Genomic DNA, 19,363 nt, shown 5'->3' with positions numbered 1-19,363 from the left:
AGCGGGGGCATTAGTCACACCAAACGGCATCACCACATACTCGTAGTGTCCATACCTGGACCTGAAAGCGGTCTTCTGCACGTCATCAGACTTGACTCGAATCTGATGGTATCCTGATCTCAAATTAATCTTAGAGAACACTGCCGCACCGTGCAACTGATCCATCAAGTCGTCAATCCTTGGCAGAGGGTACTTGTTCTTGATGGTTAGCTTATTCAGCTGTCTGTAATCCACACAGAGTCTGGAACTACCGTCCTTCTTTTTAACCAGTAACACCGGCGCTCCCCAAGGTGATACGCTCGGCCTGATAAACTGTTTTTCTAGCAGCTCTTCAATCTGTTTCTTTAACTCCAACAACTCAGCAGGAGCCATTCTGTAGGGTGCGATAGACACTGGTCCTGCTCCTGGCACCAGGTCAATGGAGAACTCTATCTCCCTAGTAGGGGGTAGGCCAGGCACTTCCTCAGGAAACACATCTGAGAAATCTCCCACTACAGGCGCCTCCAAGGGTCCAACCTCAGTCTCCACGGATAACTGGGTCAGAATCAAGAAGCATTGAGACCCTTCCTTTATTGCTTTGTCCACCTGCTGTGAGGACACTAACAGGTCTTCATCTTCTAAGCTAGGAAACAACACTTTCCTTTCGTTGCAATTAATGAGAATGTGATTGGCAGATAGCCAATCCATCCCCAAGATGACATCTAGTCCCACCAAGGGCAAGCAGATGAGGTTTACCCGGTACTTGCGCCCCTCAACCTCGATCTTGCACCTAGCACACATGGTCGAGGTCCTGACCAACCCAGAAGCAGGTGTGGACACCACCAGGTCATACTGGAGCTCCTTCACCGGAAGATCCAACTCCACTACTCTAGACTCCGACACAAAAGAATGTGTCGCCCCCGAATCAAACAGAACATGCAAGCTCCTACCAGCTATCACACAAGACCCGATGATAAGGTTACCTGATCCAGCTGCCTCTGCACCCGTCACGGCATACACTCTGCCCACTTCTTGTGGTCTCGCACCTCCCCTCGATGGCTGTGATTGAGGCTGTGATGAAGGCCTCGACACTGTGCTCCTATCAACTGGGCAATCCTTGATGAAGTGGCCCACCTGGCCGCATCTATGGCATGTCCTCCTATCAGGAAGCTGGGGGCAGGCGCTCCTCAGATGAGGCCCCCTACAGTGGAAGCACTGGGGCCTAAAAGGCTGGGACTGTTGGGGCTGAGGCGGGAATCTTCTGGGCCCCTGGGGTTGAGGCCTAGAGTATGGCTTCCTTCTGTCATCATGTCTGCTCGTGGACCCAGATGGTCCTCCCACCTTCAGCTGAGGCTTCTGCTGAGCTTCAACTTCAGCCTTAAGTTTCTCCATCACTCTTGCCTTCTCTACCAAGGCAGGGAATTCCTTGATAGAGAGTGGGGCCACCATGAGCTTGAGGTCACCCCTCAATCCATTCTCAAACTTTCTACACTGCCAGTCCTCTGCCATCTTCAGGGTGTGAAACCTACCCAAGTGTTTAAACTTTTCAGCGTACTCAGACACTGACATGTCTCCTTGCATCAGCTGCAAGAACTCAACCTCCTTCGCATACCTCACGCTGTCTGGAAAGAACTCCGCATAGAACTTCTTCTTAAACAGTTCCCAGGTGATGGTCTCATGGCTGTCCTCCAGCATCATCTTCATGCTGGACCACCAGTGCACGGCCTCTCCAGCAAGAAGGTACTCAGTGTATGCCAGCCTGTTCTCTGCAGGACATCTCTTAGCATCATAGATTCGTTCCATGTCCCGCATCCACTGGTCAGCTCCATCCGGACTAACTTTGCCATCAAAGCGGGATGGATGGTGTTGTAGGAAATCCTCCAAACTCCACTCTTGAACTCGGGGCAGTGAAGCTTGGGAAGAACCAACGGCTAAACGGTTTTCCCCTATCTGATGCAGAGCTTCCATGTGCCTTTGCTGAGCCGCTTCTGCTGCTAGTCTTGCAGACTCCATCTGTTGCAAGGCTAGATTTTGCTGATTCACCATGTTAGCATTCTACTGCTGCATGGCTGCTATCATCGCCTCGATTGCTCCCACCCAGTGAGGATTATCTGGGTTTGGAACAGGGGGTGGAGGAGGTCTAGGTGCCATAGCTCTGAGCACACAAAGGAGGAACCATCAGATTAGTCGACAGGTACAACTCAAACCAACACACTATAAGGAACACACAACAGAAGCTAAGCAAGCTCACACCTACAGATCCTAGAGAAATCACTGCTCTGATACCAAAATTGTAACATCCCGTTTTATAGCTTTTAAACCATTAAACAAAACATTTAGATTTTAATAGTTCAGAGCAGATGATGTCATAGGCCAGCATAATCTAATACAATCATCCAAAAAGAAGTACATACGCTGATCAACATGTACAGTCCACACCACTAAAAGGTTATAAAATATCCTAAAGGGTCGATTGTGACTCTCATCACTTGCTACTATTCAATAAGATCAACACTGTAAAATAGTACCAGCGTGGTAATATTTGAAATGTTATTATAAGTGTGTAAGAGTTAATGTAGTCTGATTAATATTTGGCATGCTAATGCTATGTTGGCATCCATTATGAAGAATGAGTGTAATGTACCAGAATTCCACAATAATCATCTTAGGTAAATCCGAATTTTTCTTCTTAGTACTTCAAATTTATTAGTATTTTACGTTATCAACAAATGATGCCAAGTCCACCCACGCTGATTAAGCCCTTCTTTTTTGGTGGAATCCATAGCATCCTATTCTCTTTTAGTTGAGAATAAACACTCCTTTGACACGTGAGGATTAAATTTAACATGAGAATCCAGATCTTTTCAATAAAATTTTATAAGAATCTCCTGCGAAATAAAAGGCGCAGAACTAAATTAATATTCCTACGAAATTGAAATTGGGGGAAAAATTTAAGGATGAACAGCGATTAACGGATGAACGGGATGAACAGCACAATTGGGGGAAAATTCACAGAATGGGTCGTGGTGGTCGGAAATCAGAAAATCAGAAATTTAGGGTTACGTCGAAAATCAGAAGTTTAGGTTACAAATCGAGAAGAAGGGAACAGAACGCAAATTACGAACAAACCTGTCTTCGTGGTAGTCGTGGCGGTCGGAATCGTCCGCGAATCGCAGTCCGATGGTGGCTCTGCGTTCTCCGTGCACTGCGCTGCGTTTACTCGCTGCTGCCAGCGACGTGGTGGATGTCACGGTGGAGGAGAAACGAGACGCCGTGAATGGGCTGCTGCACTCTGCCTTCGTGTTTCGTGGTGGCCAGCGGCGACGTGGGTGGAGGAGAAACGCGGGTATGGCGCAGAGAAGAGAGTCGCGAAGAGCCGCAGAGTGTGTGAGGAATGTGTCTGGCGCAGTGTCTGAGGGAGGGATGTGAAAAAATTTTGCACCTGTTCTGTGTTTCAGTAAGTCACTAGTATGAGACCGTGCGTAGTGGCCAGCAGATAAAAAATTTAACATAATAATTATTATATTTAAATCAATTATTTATTTATGTAATTATATTCTTCTATTATATAATTAATATAATTATTGTTATATTAAAAATAATAAAATTAAAAAATAATAATTAAATATGATTTTATTTATTTTGAATCATAAGATACTAATTAATTAGTAATTCATAATAAAGTTACATGATTAAAATTTAAATTATACTTTTTGAGTTATATATTATATTAAAATAAAATGTATATGAAATGTCGTTAAAATAAAATAAAATGTAAGGCAACTATTAGTTGCTTTTGGAGTGCATAACATATAGGAGATCCAATATCTTCTGATTATGATTATGTAGTAATGTAAGGCAACTATTAGTTGCTTTTGCAGTGCATAAATATGTGGTTTTAGCATATAACATGGTGGCTAGGGAGAAGAATATGAACCAGAAAGTTCATATTGTAATCAAGGATTCAAACGAAACAAAAACATTGCACATTTCAGTCCTAATACTTCATTGTTCAATCAGTAAGTGATTCCACAATGCCATCGATTATTGATTAAATCCTCTACCAGGATCCCGTAAACAACTATCGATGTTTAGTACAGTAGATCATACTAATAATCATAAAGGCAAAAATAAAATCTAAAATAATAATAATAATAATAATAATAATAATAATAATAAAATCACATGTTTCCGGAGAACTGAAGATGCACCAGGCTTTTTTGGGCACCATTTTTCATGCGTTTGTGCACTAAAGTAATATTTGAGCCAATGGGAAATTTGTTTTCTTGGTCTTGATGTAACATCCCGTTTTATAGCTTTTAAACCATTAAACAAAACATTTAGATTTTAATAGTTTAGAGCAGATGATGTCATAGGCCAGCATAATCTAATACAGTCATCCAAAAAGAAGTACATACGCTGATCAACATGTACAGTCCACACCACTAAAAGGTTATAAAATATCCTAAACATTCACTAAGGAAAACGGGTGACTACTACAGCGGGAAACGCCCTGGAAACCCATTCAACGCCTGTCCAGGAAAGGTGTATCTTCGCCTGCATTTTTATCTGCTCACGCCATTCGATAAGGACGATCATAGCAAAAGTAGAAGACACACAGAACACCATAAAAACTAGAAGGGTAAGCTAACTTGAACAAAAAGCAATTCATGCAAATTTTTATACTAAGACAGGAAATAGACTTTTATTACACAATCGATTAAATCATCAAATTAATCATGACCACAACACCACTCATCATTCTAGACTCGATATCCGGATTATGTAAGCGGCATTGGAGCTCTCGGTGACTTGCACTTGAGATGGTTCCTAAACTCTGCAGAGTTTTGGCACAAGGGGTATTCACCCAACCACTCTCAAGGTAAATCCCATCACCTCTATGATGGATCGGAATCATAGACCAGGACCTCCTGCTACTTCCCCCGACGTAATCCATCATACTCTACTTGAGTCTTGATGGTTACTGGAAGCGTCAGGATATCACCAATCTGAGTCCTCATGCCCTTACATTTACTAGACCACAAACCTTAGGATTTCCCTTGAAATCCTAACTCTAACATACTTCCATTCACATCAAGTTCACACTCAATTCCTTCATATAATTTAACATACATAAGGATCACATGCAATTATCAACCATCATCATCTCAAAGCAACCAACCAAGCACCAAGAAATCAAAAGAGTGGGAAAACCAATCTTCTGCAGGGAATCTCGCTTAGGCTAGAGGGTCTCGCCTAAGCTAGAGAGGTTATCTCGCTTAGGCGGGCTACCCTCGCCTGGGCGAGAGCCCTTACAGTGGCAAAAAGAAGTTCTGGACGAATTCTCGCTCAGGCGAAGCTGGCTCGCCTAGACGAGAGGTTATCTCGCTCAAGCGACTCCAGCTCACCTAGGCGAGATTTCGCACAATGACAGAGGTGAGCTTCTGGTATTTTCGCTCAGGCGAGACCAACTCGCCTAGGCGAAACTACCAGAAAATCCTCCTTGTTCTGCACATGCAAACTCGCTCAAAGACCATTCCCACTCAATTTCATACATTAGCAGTCTCAAACATCAATTAAACAAGCAATCATGCAGTTAATGCACTCCCAAACACAATTCACACCAAAATGAGTTACAAAGTTAGCACTCCCAAACACAATCTGAGCAGGACATTCATACGGTGAAGGTCCGAATTCCAGTTCCAAAGCACGAGTGAAAGCGACCCAACTCGAAAAAGCTTGATTGCAGGACTGCATTTGGAATCAAGGTACCACCTCTTTGTCTAGGTGCACCGACGCAATGAGCAATCGTTGTTCATCCGGGGTATTATAGTAATCAAAAAACTGTTCCGCTCGAAAAATCCATTGCAATACCTCAGATCCATCAAATTTCGGAAAATCTAATTTGACATTACGTACTTGAAATGAAGGAGAATGTGAAAAGGCACGCGAACCTGTGCCTAGAGCTTGAATCGATTTCAACACTACATCCATAGTAGTTTCCAAAGTCTCAAAACGAGTAGAATCACCCCTCTGACGTTCGTTAAGAGATGTAATTAGACTCTGCAACTCATGATTTGTAGTAGCCACTATAGTGGTTAATTGCTTAACGTTGACCACCGCTTCCTTCATACGAGCCATCTCCGCTTGCAACTCTTTCAATCGAGTATTCTCGGCCATGGTAGAAGATGAAAGCACCAATGTAAGCACTCAACAAAAATAAGAGATAGAATTAACTCAACAAAAGCAATACTAGCCAGAATAAGAGCAACGAAATTAGGAAATATTCTCATTCCATGACAACAAGGAAAATTTCTCTCCAAACAGAATATCCGTACCACTTTCCAGAAAACAGTATATGAGATAGAGAGAGAAGAAAGAGTCTAACGAAAAGTTTTTCCCTCTTTTTCATTTTTACATTTATTCTATTTATACCAACTACTTCTTCACGTAATCCTTCAGCCACCCACTTTCTTTCTTGGATCGTGTGCTTTTTTTCTTGGTCATGATTTCCACACCCTCATCCACGTGGCCTCTCTGTACTGGCTTGCTAATAACGGACTCCACCTCATCCGTATTTTGCATTATCCTTACAGTTTACTGATTTTACTGTTTCACTGAACTAAACTCGTTGTATAGGTTGGTCCATTGCATATACATACTTCTATTACCAGTTCTGTGTGATTTATTTCAAACTTTTTTTGTTGTTTTTGTAATCTTTGAACCTAACAATTTCAAAGCTGGTTAAAGGTATTCAAAGTTAAAAATCACCATGCAACTCAAGTATTAAATTTTAATATAAGTTACGTATACTTGACAAATTTATATATTATTATAATATAATATTGCATGTTTATTGATCTTACTTATTATCGTTTCGTGTAATCTAATATATATCTAAATAAAATTAAATATATTTATTATAACAAACAAACAAAAAAACCATTGAGAGATAAATGTGTCAATTTGACCCCTAATCCATGAGTCAGTCCTGACTCACTCTTCATTAAGTCCCCTTTTAGGGCTCCTAAATGAGGGGGCTAAACAAAAGCCTCAGCCCCCAAAGCTCCTACTCTATTGGGGTCGGAGCTAAGGTGGGTTAGGCCCCTTAAAAATACTACATTAAGTCAGAGTTAAAGATCAAGTTGAGCGATCCCAACGGGTCTGAAGACACAGACAAGTCTAATCATCCAGATGGCCCAGAGGACGTAGACAGGATGGACGACCCGAACAGACCCAACGACCCCAACGGACCTGAAGACCCAAACAGACCTGACTACCAGAACAAGCCCGACGACCAAGACATGTCCGAAGATCTAGACGGGCCCAACGATCGGGACTGACCAGACTACCAGGACGATTTAGACGAGTCCAACGACTCGGACGGGCCTAAAGACTCAGACGTGCCAGACCATCCAAATGGGTCCCATGACCTGGACGAGCACGATGACTTGAATGGCACGACGACCTGAACGGCTCGACGACCTCGATAGGACCAAAGAACTGAACGGACCTGAAGACCCAGACGGTCCCGACGACCAGGACGAGCCTAAAGACCCAAATGGACCCAACAACCAAGACAGACTAGACGACCTGGATGGGCTTGACAACTCCAACGGGCCTGACGACTCGGACGAGCCTAACGACACGAACGAGCACGACGACCCGAATGGTCTCAACGAACCAAACGTGCTCGACATTCCAAATGGACCCAACACCTGGCCGGTCCCAACAATCCGAACGGACCAAACAACCCGAATTGTCCTGACAAGCCTAAAAATCCGAACAGGACCGACGACCGAGACGGGCTCGACGACACAAATGGACCTGACAACACGGACGAGCACGTCGACAAGAATGGTGCCAAAGATTAGGAAAGGCCTGGGGACCTAGACGGGCCAATTTCGATCATCGGGCCCATTCGGATCCTCAGAACCGTTTGGGTCGTCGAGCCTGTCCGAATCGTCAGGCCCATCGCGGTCATCTAGCTCGTCCGTGTCATCGGTCTCGTCCCAGTCGTCCATCTCGTTCAGATCGTCGGACTCGTTCGAATCGTCGATTCTATTTGAATCGTTGGGCTCATCTGAGTCGTCAAACCCGTCTAGATTAGCGAGACTATTCGGGTCGTTGGACCCGTCTTGGTCATTGGGCCCGTCTGAATCGTCAGGCCTATCGAGGTCGACGGACCCATCTGGGTCGTTAGGCTCATCCAAGTCGTCCCAGTCATCCTGGTTGTCAAGGCTCATCTTGGTTGTCGGGTCAGTCTAGGTTGTTGCACTTGTCTCGGTAGTCAGGCATGTTCGGGTCTTCGAGCCCATCTAGATCGTTGGGCCCGTCCAGATCGTCGGGTCCATTTGGATTGTAGAGACCATTCGAGTTGTTGGGCCCGTCTGGGTCAACAAGCCCATTTGGGTCGTTTGGCTTGTTCGAGTTGTGCAGCCGTCCAAATCATCGAGTCCGTTTGAATTGTCGATTCTATTTGGATCGTCGAGTCTGTTTGAATTGTCAATTCTATTTGGATCATCGGGCCTGTCTGGATCCTTAGGTCCGTCCTAGGCGTCAGGCCCGTCCTGGTCGTCGGGTCAGTCTAGATCATCGGGCCTGTTTCGATCATCGTTTGGGTCGTCGAGCTTGTCTGGATATCGGGATTGCACGTCTGAATTTGAATCCTAAGAGGTACAACAAAAGTAAATAAGAGAATAACGTATAATAAGACATAAATGGAGGACGCCACAATCTAGCATATTGATAAGCCAATGGAAGATTCGCCACAAAGATGTGAATCTTTGATAAGAATTAGAGTTCTAATCTAATAACCAATAGAATTCTCTCTCAAATAATACAAATACATATAATATGACTCAAAAGTGTTTACATCAGTTTTTAGTACCCTCTATATACAGGCACATAAATTTAAGAAAATTTGAGAACCTTATAAAAGGCCCGAGCCTTAAAAAAAACTAGTTTATAAAAGAAAGTCCACAAACATGGAAATATAACTAATTTCTGAAGGAAAACTTAAAGTTCTAAAATATAAACTAATTTTTCTAAAAATTATCCTTCAAATGTGTTCCATGTCATTATCTTTATATCCTTTAAATTTGCAGTTGCTTGTAGCATTAAAAGTCATAAATAAATTTGATCTTCCAATCTCTTGTTCCTTATCATTGTTATAAGATCCTTTGAATTGTAAAGGTTCATCTTCAGATTCTTCTTGTATAGAATGTAGGGATAACCCTCTATCAATTTTAAATATTTTTCTTTAAATAAGAAAAGTAGATATATTAAAAAAATTAAATTATGTATTTTAATTGCAATTAAATATAATAAATTATTTAATATTAAATAATTGTTAATAATTTTAAAATATTAATATTGATACTTTTTGTCTATATTAATTAATGTAATTTTCCAATAAAAATTTATTAAGAATTATTTTAATGCTGAATAAAAAACAAATCATCAACTTTTAAATGAGTTGGCATTTAGAAAAAATAATAATTATAAACATTGGCCAAAACTTTACTTAGCATTCGAACAAAAAACCTAATAAATTGTTCACAAAAACATAACATTATAAAAAAAAACATTACATAGAATAAATAAAGAAATAATCACGAGACGTCAATTTGAAAATATAATTCACAGCCATAAAAAATAGTCTTCCTATTCAAAAATTCCAACTAATGTATCAGTGGTTCATCACAATAAAAGTAATCATAAGAATTTAAATAAAAAATAATACAAAAATAACCAAAAAGTACTTAAATTAATCAAGTCAACGAACACCAAATCAAATTTAATTGAAAAACAAATACAAAAAAAAAAATACCTCAATCTAAAATTATAAAAAATTTCAATTATCCATTTTCTCAAGTAAAAATTTAAAAACAAAATATTTTTAAATAATCTAATTACTATTATACAATTTAAAATTTTCAATTTATTTTAAAATTTACTATCCAATTTAACATATTATATCATAAAATACTTCATATCCTCACTAAAATATATACCCTAATAAAAATTTACAACTTAAAATATTGTAATACTTGTACATCACTTGATAAGTACATTATTTGTACATCATTATAGAATGTCATGAAATTAATATTCATAAAAAATTCTATACCTGTATAAGATTTAATGCTGACAAACTTTTTACAGATGCGAAAAATCCTAATTAAATAAAAACATATTTCGTTGTCCTCCCTAAAAAATCATAAATATTCTAATTGATTAACCAAGTTTTTTTTTTTTCCAATTATTTAAAAGTTTTGACTGAATAGGATGATAACTCTTAGCATAAATAAAATCTTTTAAACTGCTTTAATGTCACGTTTTATCTTTTTACAAGGATTTAAATACTGCTTCTAGCATAGTCCCCTTCGCAATGATTCCATGTTTAATCTGATTTCTGCTCATTATTGAAGATGAAAATAATTATCTACCAGTTGCCGTTCTAGTGAAGAGATAAGAAAGATGTATGTTATAAAACTGACATCAAGAAAACCTTTGACACTGTGGTTCAGCGGTTTGGTTTTCATCAAAATTTCAATCCATGGATTATACAGATTCATCAGTCTGTTCTTCTTTCAATTAGGATTAATCATAATCTTGTTGGTCACTTTTCTTGCAGTTGTGGGGTTGGTCAGGGGACCCTCTCTCCCTTATGTTTTGTATTGCTGAAGAAGTTTTGAGTAGAGGGATTTCTCAATTTATCAGTTCTCAGAACATGCGCCCTATGGTTGGTCCTAAAATAATTTCTTTTCCTTCTCATGTTCTTTATGCTGATGACATCTTTGTTTTCTGCAGAGCTAATAAGAGTACCCTGACTAACCTCATGAAACTACTCTCAGCCTCAGGCCAATGATGAATTTCACTAAGAGTCTTTACTTTCTTGCTGATGATTCTTCTGCCTTTAATAGGAGTTAAGTGTATTCTTGGCTGCAATAGAGGTTTTATACCATTTAACTATTTATGGGTGCCTACTTTTGTGGGGGCTCCTAAATCTCACTTCCTTCAACCTCTTGCTAATAAAGTTAGGCTCAAGCTTACCTCTTGAAAAGGGAAAACTTTGAGTATGATGGACAGAATTCAGCTGGTAAACTCTATCATTACTGGCTTTCTTTCCTATAGTTTTCAAGTTTATAAATGACCAGCTAACTTGCTAAAAGAGGTGGATAAATGGTTAAAATTTTATATGGACTGCTGATGTTAGTAAGCATGGTCTTGTCATTGTTAATTGGAATCAGCTCTCTTGCCAGCATATATGAACGGGGGCAGCAATTGTGGAGAATAAAGGTTATCTTCTACAGTTGGCTTGTATTTTGCTTATATCTCTATGCCTTGGATTTTTCTAATGAGATCAAGGTTCTCAAAGTCCAAATACCCAAAAATTGCTTTATATAAATCCTCTTCGATTTGACCTGGTATTAATAATTGGTATCACACTGTTCTGGAAAACACTTATTGGACTGTAGGTGAAGGTAATCAGATAAATATTTGCAATGACCAATGGTATTCCAGGAGGTGTTTTCTTTGCTTTCTGGTGTTTCCTATGAAGAGAGACTTCAACTCTGTGCTAAGGTTTCTCAAGTTTGGAGTGGCTCTTGTTGGTCTCTTCTCCTTTATGCAGTATTCCTGGTTTGGAGGCTTTGCAGAAAATTGTTGCCACAGATGCTCTTAATATTCCTAATTGGATTTTGGATGATTCCGGTATGCTCAGTCAGAAGGTGGCTAGGAGTTTTTTTCCACTTCTCATGGTTCTTGTGATTGGGGGAATTTGATATGGTCTGATACCATCCCTCCGGCTAAATCTTACGTCCTTTGGAAGCTGCTTCATCTTAGGTTACCACCTGAAAACGATGTCCAGCTTAGGGGACTGTATTTGTGTTCTGTGTGTTTCTTGTGTAGACAGCAAGAGGAAATCATTTCTCGCTTATTTTTTGAATGTACTATTGATGTATACATTTAGTATTGGCTGCAGGAAATTTTCTGGTATAGCTGCTGCTACTTATTCCTTGTGGATGATTTGGAAGGTGAGAAACTACGCTAGATTTCAACAATGTATAAGTTTAGACACTGTCATTCACACTATCAAAGGCTACATCAGACTGTCACGTACTGCTTATAAGAATTACATGAATAATGATATGACTCACTTTTCTATTTTGAAGGTTGCCAAGGGTATGCGGCTTATGGTGGTATCTTTAGGGGTAGCTGTGGTGAGTATAATGGGAGCTACACTTCTTTTTGGGTGTTCACAATTCCTTATATGCTGAAATCACGGAAGTCATTCTAGCCATTGAGCTTTCTTGGGGTGTTGGGTATAGGCGTGTCTGGCTAAAATGTGATTCTTCTTTGTTGTGTCAAGCTTTTACTTCTCCTGTGATTGTTCCTTGCTCTGTCAGAGATAGATGGAGAAAATGAAGGGAATCAGTGTGTTAATAAACTAGCTAATGTTTACATTGATAGGAGGCTTGAGTTTAAGTGGTTTACTTACCTCCCTGATTTTATCAGTTTAGATTCTTTTTCATTATAGGTATCAACTCCCTATGTTTCCTTTTGTGTAATTTTTTATAGGAAGTTTTCTTTGTATTTCTTTTAAATGATGAGTTTGGTTTGGTCCTCCCATGATATTGTATTTTTTTCCTTTCAATATTTTTCATGAGATGGTAGATGATAAATGAACTCTGGAATGTCTATCTAGCTAAGATGTCATGTCATAGTTCATAAATGATACCTAATATGAGCTTTATAAAAACATTACTTTAAATCCCTAATTAAATACCCAGTCATAAGTCTTAAACTAATTGTGAAATATATAATGCAAGTCATTAATTATGGATCCCAAAAATAGATGTATAAATTGCATTTCATCCTCCAGCATTGTAGGAATTCAGGACGGTGAAATCAAAGACAAACAATGATTCTATTGAACTAAATTAAACAATTTACAAAGCAAAGAAATTAAACAAGACCTAATCTTCAGGGGCATAAGCAAACTACTTCTATCAGACCAAACCAGCTTCTAAACCTAATCTTATAGGCTGAAGAAAAGACTTAGGATTGACATCTTCACTCAGACCAAAATTTCACCACCTTTTGAACTCACCTTCACTCATCATCAACCTCAATCTCTTCTGCACACCACCAAGAAACAGGACCCAGACCATCATGATCCAACGATCCCTACAAAATAAAAATCATGATAGGTCACTATACCATTAATGTGTAATACTAGTCAGGCATGACTATTTGTTTTAATACTGCTTATTAAATAGGGTTTCAGCCAATCTCTTCCCATAACAATTTGTATATGCCCAACCTTTGTCGTGTATATCTGTGAATGCTTAAAACTAGAAAGGTTGTACAGTTCGACTATACATCACATCGATCTTATGTGGTTTTAAGTATTCATGAACCAAGGTAATGAATAAAGTATAGGCAAAGAATGGTTTGATGATCAATAAAATACTTACAGTAACCAACATAGGTGCAAATGGCTTTGATTCTTTTGGTTGCTCAACCGGAATTTGTGGATAACTCACATTTTGAACTCGGAATTTGATCTGCCATATCGGTAACAAATTTTTAGCTTATTTGTTTTCCAGTCAGACCTGTCTTAAAATTTGTGGACCTCTATACTAATCATGAAAATTCAGCCCCTCTTCCCCCTAATATTTGAAAGTAAAGACACAATTTTAATAAAAGGCTGGTACAAATTTGTGGACTTTTAAAATCTGGAAACCTCATTTATTGGAGGCTTTATACAGAAGATATACTTGTACCGGTTATTTTGCGGGCCTGTTTCCAATCATATAGTTTAACAAAAGAGGCAAAGAATGCTAACCACGTCAGTTTCTTGAATAGGATATTCTTGTTCGTTAAAATCCCAAAACCATACTCCTTTCCTGATGTAATTTCAGTAAGAACAGATAAGCATAATGTTGATCATACATAATGAGGTATGCATTACATAAAAATAATAAAAGGATGTAAAGAATACTACTGATGATGGACGATGTTGGCCCTAAAATTAATCTCAGTACCTCACAGAGTTAGTTGTTGACTCTTCGCTAGAAAATACCCTATATTCAACCAATAATAATAATAATAATAATTATAACAACAACAACAATAATAAAAGATTGCTTGTATTCAGTTCAAATATAATTCAAAAAGTCAAACTAGAGAGTGGAAACATCACCTTTTCCCTTGTTCATCCTCAACAAAGTGGTTTGGGTAGGGCATATGATGTGCAGGGACATAAATGTCATCAAAGAATCCAAGACTTACTGCCAGCCACAGATTCAGAATTATTAAGCAGGACTATCTTGAATAAATCAATATTTGACAATCAGTTAATATTTCAGATAATGCAAACAGTGGATGGTTTTGTTTCATGAAGCAAAAAAGAGGTTGTTTTCAGTGTCACACTACAGATACAGAAATACAAAAACTAGCTTTGGTAACAACTACATAGAAAAGTCACATTATTCTTTTAGAACACACTTTTAGCTTCAATTGAATTCATAGTTATCGTTCCTAGATAGGAGCAGGGAGCAGCTGAGCCAAAATTAATGAATAGAATAGCATGATGACTGACATTCTGAAATTATTTTATTATTAATATTAATTAATTTATTGTATTATTTGTTATTATTTATTTAATCTTTTGTCTAATTATTATTATTATTATTATTTAGTTTATATATTATATGTTACACTTTAAATAGTTTATTATATTTGTTTTTTTATTAATATTATTATATTAATATCATGATTTTAATTAAAAGAGAAAGAGAAACTAAGATGAAAGCCCAACCCAACAAACCAAAACATAAAAGGAAGAAAATACAAAAGTTTTCAGGCAATATTGACTAAACAATTCCCTTCTCTAATCGGTATCTAAAAGTATTGTGCTGTGAGTAAAATGTAACAAATATATGAAACAGAAGTATGACATAAAAGCGATTCCTCCCAGCAATATGCATCATAGAACAACGAACTATTGAGGAACTAAATCATGCATTTCAACAGAAAAAAATAAAATCAAGTAGCTAAAACAGAGACATACATTGTAAGCCATTAGAATCAGATGAAATAAGCTTTGCAGTGATAATCTCCCCCACAAATGGACGAAACATAATTAAATTGAATACAACCTGCCAGAAATATTGGAATTTAGTTATTTCATAGACACAATTAAATATATCATCATTTTTGCCATAGGTTGCTAAGTTAGGCACTGTTTGGATAAACTTTTCAATAGGAGAAAAAACTAAAAAGTATGATGAATCAAACTTCTTCCACAATTCAAAATCAATTTATGCACATTAATTTTGGACAATTAGATGAGAACTTATTTATAAGTCAAAGTGCATAAGTTGGCTTTAACTTACTGGAGTTAAACTCATTTTACCTCATATTTTTTGTTATAAATACTTACAGAAAATTCTATCTAAATATGACCTTAAAATACACCATAAATAGTAAATAAGGGGTGCTAAGAAAGTACAATCGTTTTGCAGGTTCCAATACAACCCAATAGCATATCAACAATTTTGTGGCCATTAATCAAAATTTAAGGATTAAACTTTAAGAGAAGCAAAGATGACTTTTTAAACATAAAAGTTTGCGTTCAAACTTTGAACTCTCATCAAATGCAGGACAACAAGTTCAAAACAAACCCATGAATTCATACCGTATAGGTTGGAGCCCCATCACCTGGGAAGATAAACCCACCGTCAATTGATCTGATATCATAGACAGAGATGCAAAGGCCCAAGTTTGCTATAACCTGGCATGATTATAGGAAACAAAAATGATGCCCAGCAAATTAAGTCAATTACACAATAATGGTTCAAAACGGAAACTGAAAACAGTAGCAACAAAAAAACCTTATCTAAGAAAAGTTTTTCAAGCTCCATGTGAATGGCTTCTCGAATGGGAAGAACAAGACGAGGAGGAGGCAGGGGCAATTTGTGTTCAATTTGACTGAGATAGAACATTGAGCCTGAACCAAATTACAGAATATTAAGGTCCAGAGTAAATACAACCAAAAAAGAATGAAAGTGTACATTGTGATTTGATTTACATATATTTTTCTTATTTGCAATTTCTGTCCACTGCAGTGTAAGGAGTACAAAGCAAAAAAAGCTAGAAATAAACAGCTACTGTAGTTGAAAAAATATACCTTCTCCCTTTCTCTCTCCAATCTTTTTCTCTTCCTGCTCTTTCCTTTTACGTTCTTGTTCCCTGCAACAGCGAAATATTAGTAAGGAAAAGAAGCAGACAGAAGAAACAGAAAAATATTTGCTGGAAGGTTCAAATTAAAGCATCATATGAAATAATTATTATCTTTAGTTTCACCATTTGTTAGACAATTTCAATATGTCACAAAAAGCAACTGCTCCCATAATACAAAGAACAAAAACTAACGACTTCTATGAAAATAGTGAGCAAGGTTATAAACCTTAAACTCTGTGCTTTGATTCTGATTTCTTCTGAGATGGGGAAGGACTCGGTTGACTCTACCTCAATGTCTACTTCTACCTGTGGAAATGTAAACAACTGAATAACGTTAAACCATGCTTTTAAATTGCAACTCCAAACACAATTATGATTGTCATGAATATATCCCAAAGCAATATAAAGCAACACAATCACAATATTGCGGTGACAACACATTTTTCAATACCATTCACAGAATTGGGCGTGCATTGGGAGGGAAGGTGGGCAGGTCTCCGAAGGGTTGGGACATTGGTGTTAAATCTATAAACATCTCATCATCTCTGCCATTCTCTTTCTCTTCTCTCAACCTCCCATAACACCTTTCCATACACAAATGCCACAGGGACGAGGTCAGTGTCTCTGTAACTTTTTATTTTTCTTCTTCTTCTTCGAATTATGGTATATATATTATGTTGAACTGCAGATTCTAGAGCTCCCTCCTAAAGCACACCTCATTGCTTCCTCAGAAATGACTGCAATTGAGATGTTCAACTATGGAGATCACATCTTTTGCATCCAAGGCCACCCAGAATTCACCCACGACATCCTCTTCCACTTTATAGACCGTATTATTACCCGAAATTTGGTCCAGGTATTTCATGTTTTTTTTTTGTCTTGTCTTGCACTGTTTCTTCTAATCTGTCTATGTGGTTGAGTTTTATGGTGTTTTGTTTGGAATATTTTAGGAAGCTTTTGCTTTGGATGCAAAGGATAAGGCGGCATTACTAAAACCAGACAAGGACAATTTGAAAACATTATGCGTCAATTTTCTAAAGGGTCGATTGTGACTCTCATCACTTGCTACTATTCAATAAGATCAACACTGTAAAATAGTACCAACGTGGTAATATTTGAAATGTTATTATAAGTGTGTAAGAGTTAATGTAGTCTGATTAATATTTGGCATGCTAATGCTATGTTGGCATCCATTATGAAGAATGAGTGTAATGTACCAGAATTCCACAATAATCATCTTATGATGGTGGTGGAGAGGTGAAAGAAGGATTGTATACATGCATGAGAAGATTGGTAACAAATTTGGCAAAAAGAAAAACATTAATTTGCAAATTATTGATTTTCATTTTGCTACCGGACTTTTTGGAATGGAAGATGCAAAAGATTGAAAAAAACATTAAATTTAAGGGAATAGTGAAAGATATTAAGGGATAGAACTTAGAAATTAAAGATATTTGCTACGAATTCTAAATTTAACTTGTAACTCTTCGTGATATAAACATCAGTGGAGCTCATATGAAATGACAATTTAAATTATTTATAATTTATAATTTTTATTATTATGTTTATATCTTTACTAAAATTTTATATTTCATTTTAGACTTACAAATGAATGATTTAGTTTATGTGATGTATAATTTGAAATTGAAAAGTAGAAAAATTCCAAAAGTTGTTACTCTTCCATTTGATGACTTTGGATCTTTCCTTTGATGACACTGGATCAGGTGATGAATGAGTAACTAGGCAGATGATGTTGTTGACGAGATCGAGTAATCAGAATGTTTAACTTTCATCCCAAAAAGAGTTGGATGAAGATGATAGTGAACATTATATAATTTTATTTGTGACCTTATTTGAATTAGAATGTTATTTATACAAATTTTTTTTTCATGTGAAGTAAATTCTTATTTATACATACAAGTACTATTAAAGAAGTATGTCTTAATGGGACCAAAGATTCCTTTCACATAACATCGAAATCTCAATCTGGAGTTTCTGTATGTTCTGAAATTCAATTTTCCTAGAAACCTAACCCAATACTTAAGCCAGATTTGACAGTTTGTAATGCTTCATTTCAAGATATGATTCAATACATTTAACAATACAAGATTGATAATTTATTTTTTTAAATAATGATGGATGAAGAGACAAAGTGAGTCAGTTTCTACTTAATTAAGACGGGAATGATAAATTCCTATTAGAAGAAAGTAAACCTGGTTAGCGTTGTTTTCCTTCCCCGATCTCCAGAGGGCTCACGGTCAAGAGTACAGGAGGCGCACGTTCGCAAGCAATAGGGTGAGTTCTGGGGGCGGCGCGGTCATGAGCGATAAAGTGAGGTTCCGGCCCTTCAGGAATGAAAGTGTAAGTGATAGGAATTGAGGAATTAGGGTACGAGTGAACCACATAATAAATGTAGTGTAAGAGAAGATAGGGTTAGAGAAGAGTGAAATAGTAAATGAGAAAGAAAGAAATTAAGAATGATAAAAAAGTTGGTAAGTTCGAAAAAGACATGTGTATTTTATTGAAGTTTTGAAATAATCTTTTGAAACTTTAACTAAAGTTAAAAAATTCTCTATTAATTAAATTTATTATTAATAAAAGGTAATGTGAACAGACGTACCAGCCCCTAAACTTCGATCAGTGGCCGCCTTGTGCAAAATAAGCTATTGAGGAATTGGATCCCATTTGTATTGACGAAGCAACCGCTGAAATCAAATTTGACAGTTTTAGTCCGATTACAGAGCCTTGGGAAACATGTATATCAGAAAAGATCTGAAACAAAGGAAAGACATGGGAGGGAATTGCAACGCTCTTACCGATAAAGAAGTAAAAGATTTAGCAGGTGTAAGAAAGCTATGACGATGATCGGTACCATTATTAGTAGAAGGGTGAAGCGAGGGAACGAAGAACCAGGGTTCATGAGAAACAATTATCAGATCTGATGTCAACCCTGTTATCAGATCTGGCGGAATATGTCTCCTCTCTTCGGTCTTTCCAGACTTTCTAAGTTGAATAAAAATATATTAGTTTTCTTAAAGACTGACTATCTCAAGGTGAATATTTTAAAGCTAAGGTCATTCAAAATTTAATAATTTAGAGTAAGATATTCAAATACGATAAAAATTTAATA

At 37.4% G+C, this 19,363-nt stretch overlaps 1 protein-coding gene and 1 pseudogene across 6 annotated transcripts; one reads left to right on the top strand and one right to left on the bottom strand.

The window, feature by feature from the left end:
* Nucleotides 1–4,529: 4,529 nt before the first annotated feature.
* Nucleotides 4,530–19,240, bottom strand: LOC114167342 (DNA-directed RNA polymerase III subunit RPC8-like). 6 transcript variants are annotated; one of them, XM_028052405.1, is made up of 13 exons: nucleotides 19,050–19,240; nucleotides 18,854–18,938; nucleotides 18,447–18,578; nucleotides 16,460–16,539; nucleotides 16,181–16,242; nucleotides 15,885–16,000; nucleotides 15,689–15,784; nucleotides 15,062–15,149; nucleotides 14,192–14,279; nucleotides 14,034–14,072; nucleotides 13,835–13,895; nucleotides 13,464–13,553; nucleotides 12,826–13,173 (listed from the first exon to the last, which is right to left on the bottom strand). In XM_028052405.1, exons 6-13 carry the CDS (start codon nucleotides 15,993–15,995, stop codon nucleotides 13,099–13,101), a joined length of 648 nt encoding a protein of 215 aa, XP_027908206.1. In that variant the 5' UTR covers nucleotides 15,996–16,000; nucleotides 16,181–16,242; nucleotides 16,460–16,539; nucleotides 18,447–18,578; nucleotides 18,854–18,938; nucleotides 19,050–19,240; the 3' UTR covers nucleotides 12,826–13,098. The 6 variants fall into 6 exon arrangements, with proteins under 6 accessions (XP_027908208.1, XP_027908210.1, XP_027908209.1 ...); XM_028052407.1 differs by lacking the exons at nucleotides 18,854–18,938; nucleotides 19,050–19,240 and adding an exon at nucleotides 4,530–4,548 and having other exon boundaries at nucleotides 13,097–13,173; nucleotides 18,447–18,681; XM_028052406.1 differs by lacking the exons at nucleotides 18,854–18,938; nucleotides 19,050–19,240 and adding an exon at nucleotides 11,964–12,385 and having other exon boundaries at nucleotides 13,097–13,173; nucleotides 18,447–18,681.
* Nucleotides 16,560–17,530, top strand: LOC114167344 (annotated as a pseudogene).
* Nucleotides 19,241–19,363: the final 123 nt, after the last annotated feature.

The sequence above is a fragment of the Vigna unguiculata genome, chromosome 10 (genome assembly GCF_004118075.2).
Source record: "Vigna unguiculata cultivar IT97K-499-35 chromosome 10, ASM411807v1, whole genome shotgun sequence".
In the NCBI taxonomy this organism is placed as follows: domain Eukaryota; kingdom Viridiplantae; phylum Streptophyta; class Magnoliopsida; order Fabales; family Fabaceae; genus Vigna; species Vigna unguiculata.
Note: the sequence above shows the minus strand (reverse complement) of the source record. Positions and strands in the feature narration are given on the sequence as shown.

Excerpts from the sequence above, each read along its gene's own strand:
- LOC114167342 (XM_028052405.1), bottom strand. The coding sequence starts at position 15,995 with ATGTTCTATCTCAGTCAAATTGAACACAAATTGCCCCTGCCTCCTCCT. Across the intron at positions 15,785-15,884 it reads AAAAACTTTTCTTAGATAAG|GTTATAGCAAACTTGGGCCT; the intron begins GTTTTTTTGTTG and ends TAATCATGCCAG. Across the intron at positions 14,073-14,191 it reads GAGGATGAACAAGGGAAAAG|GGTATTTTCTAGCGAAGAGT; the intron begins GTGATGTTTCCA and ends GGTTGAATATAG.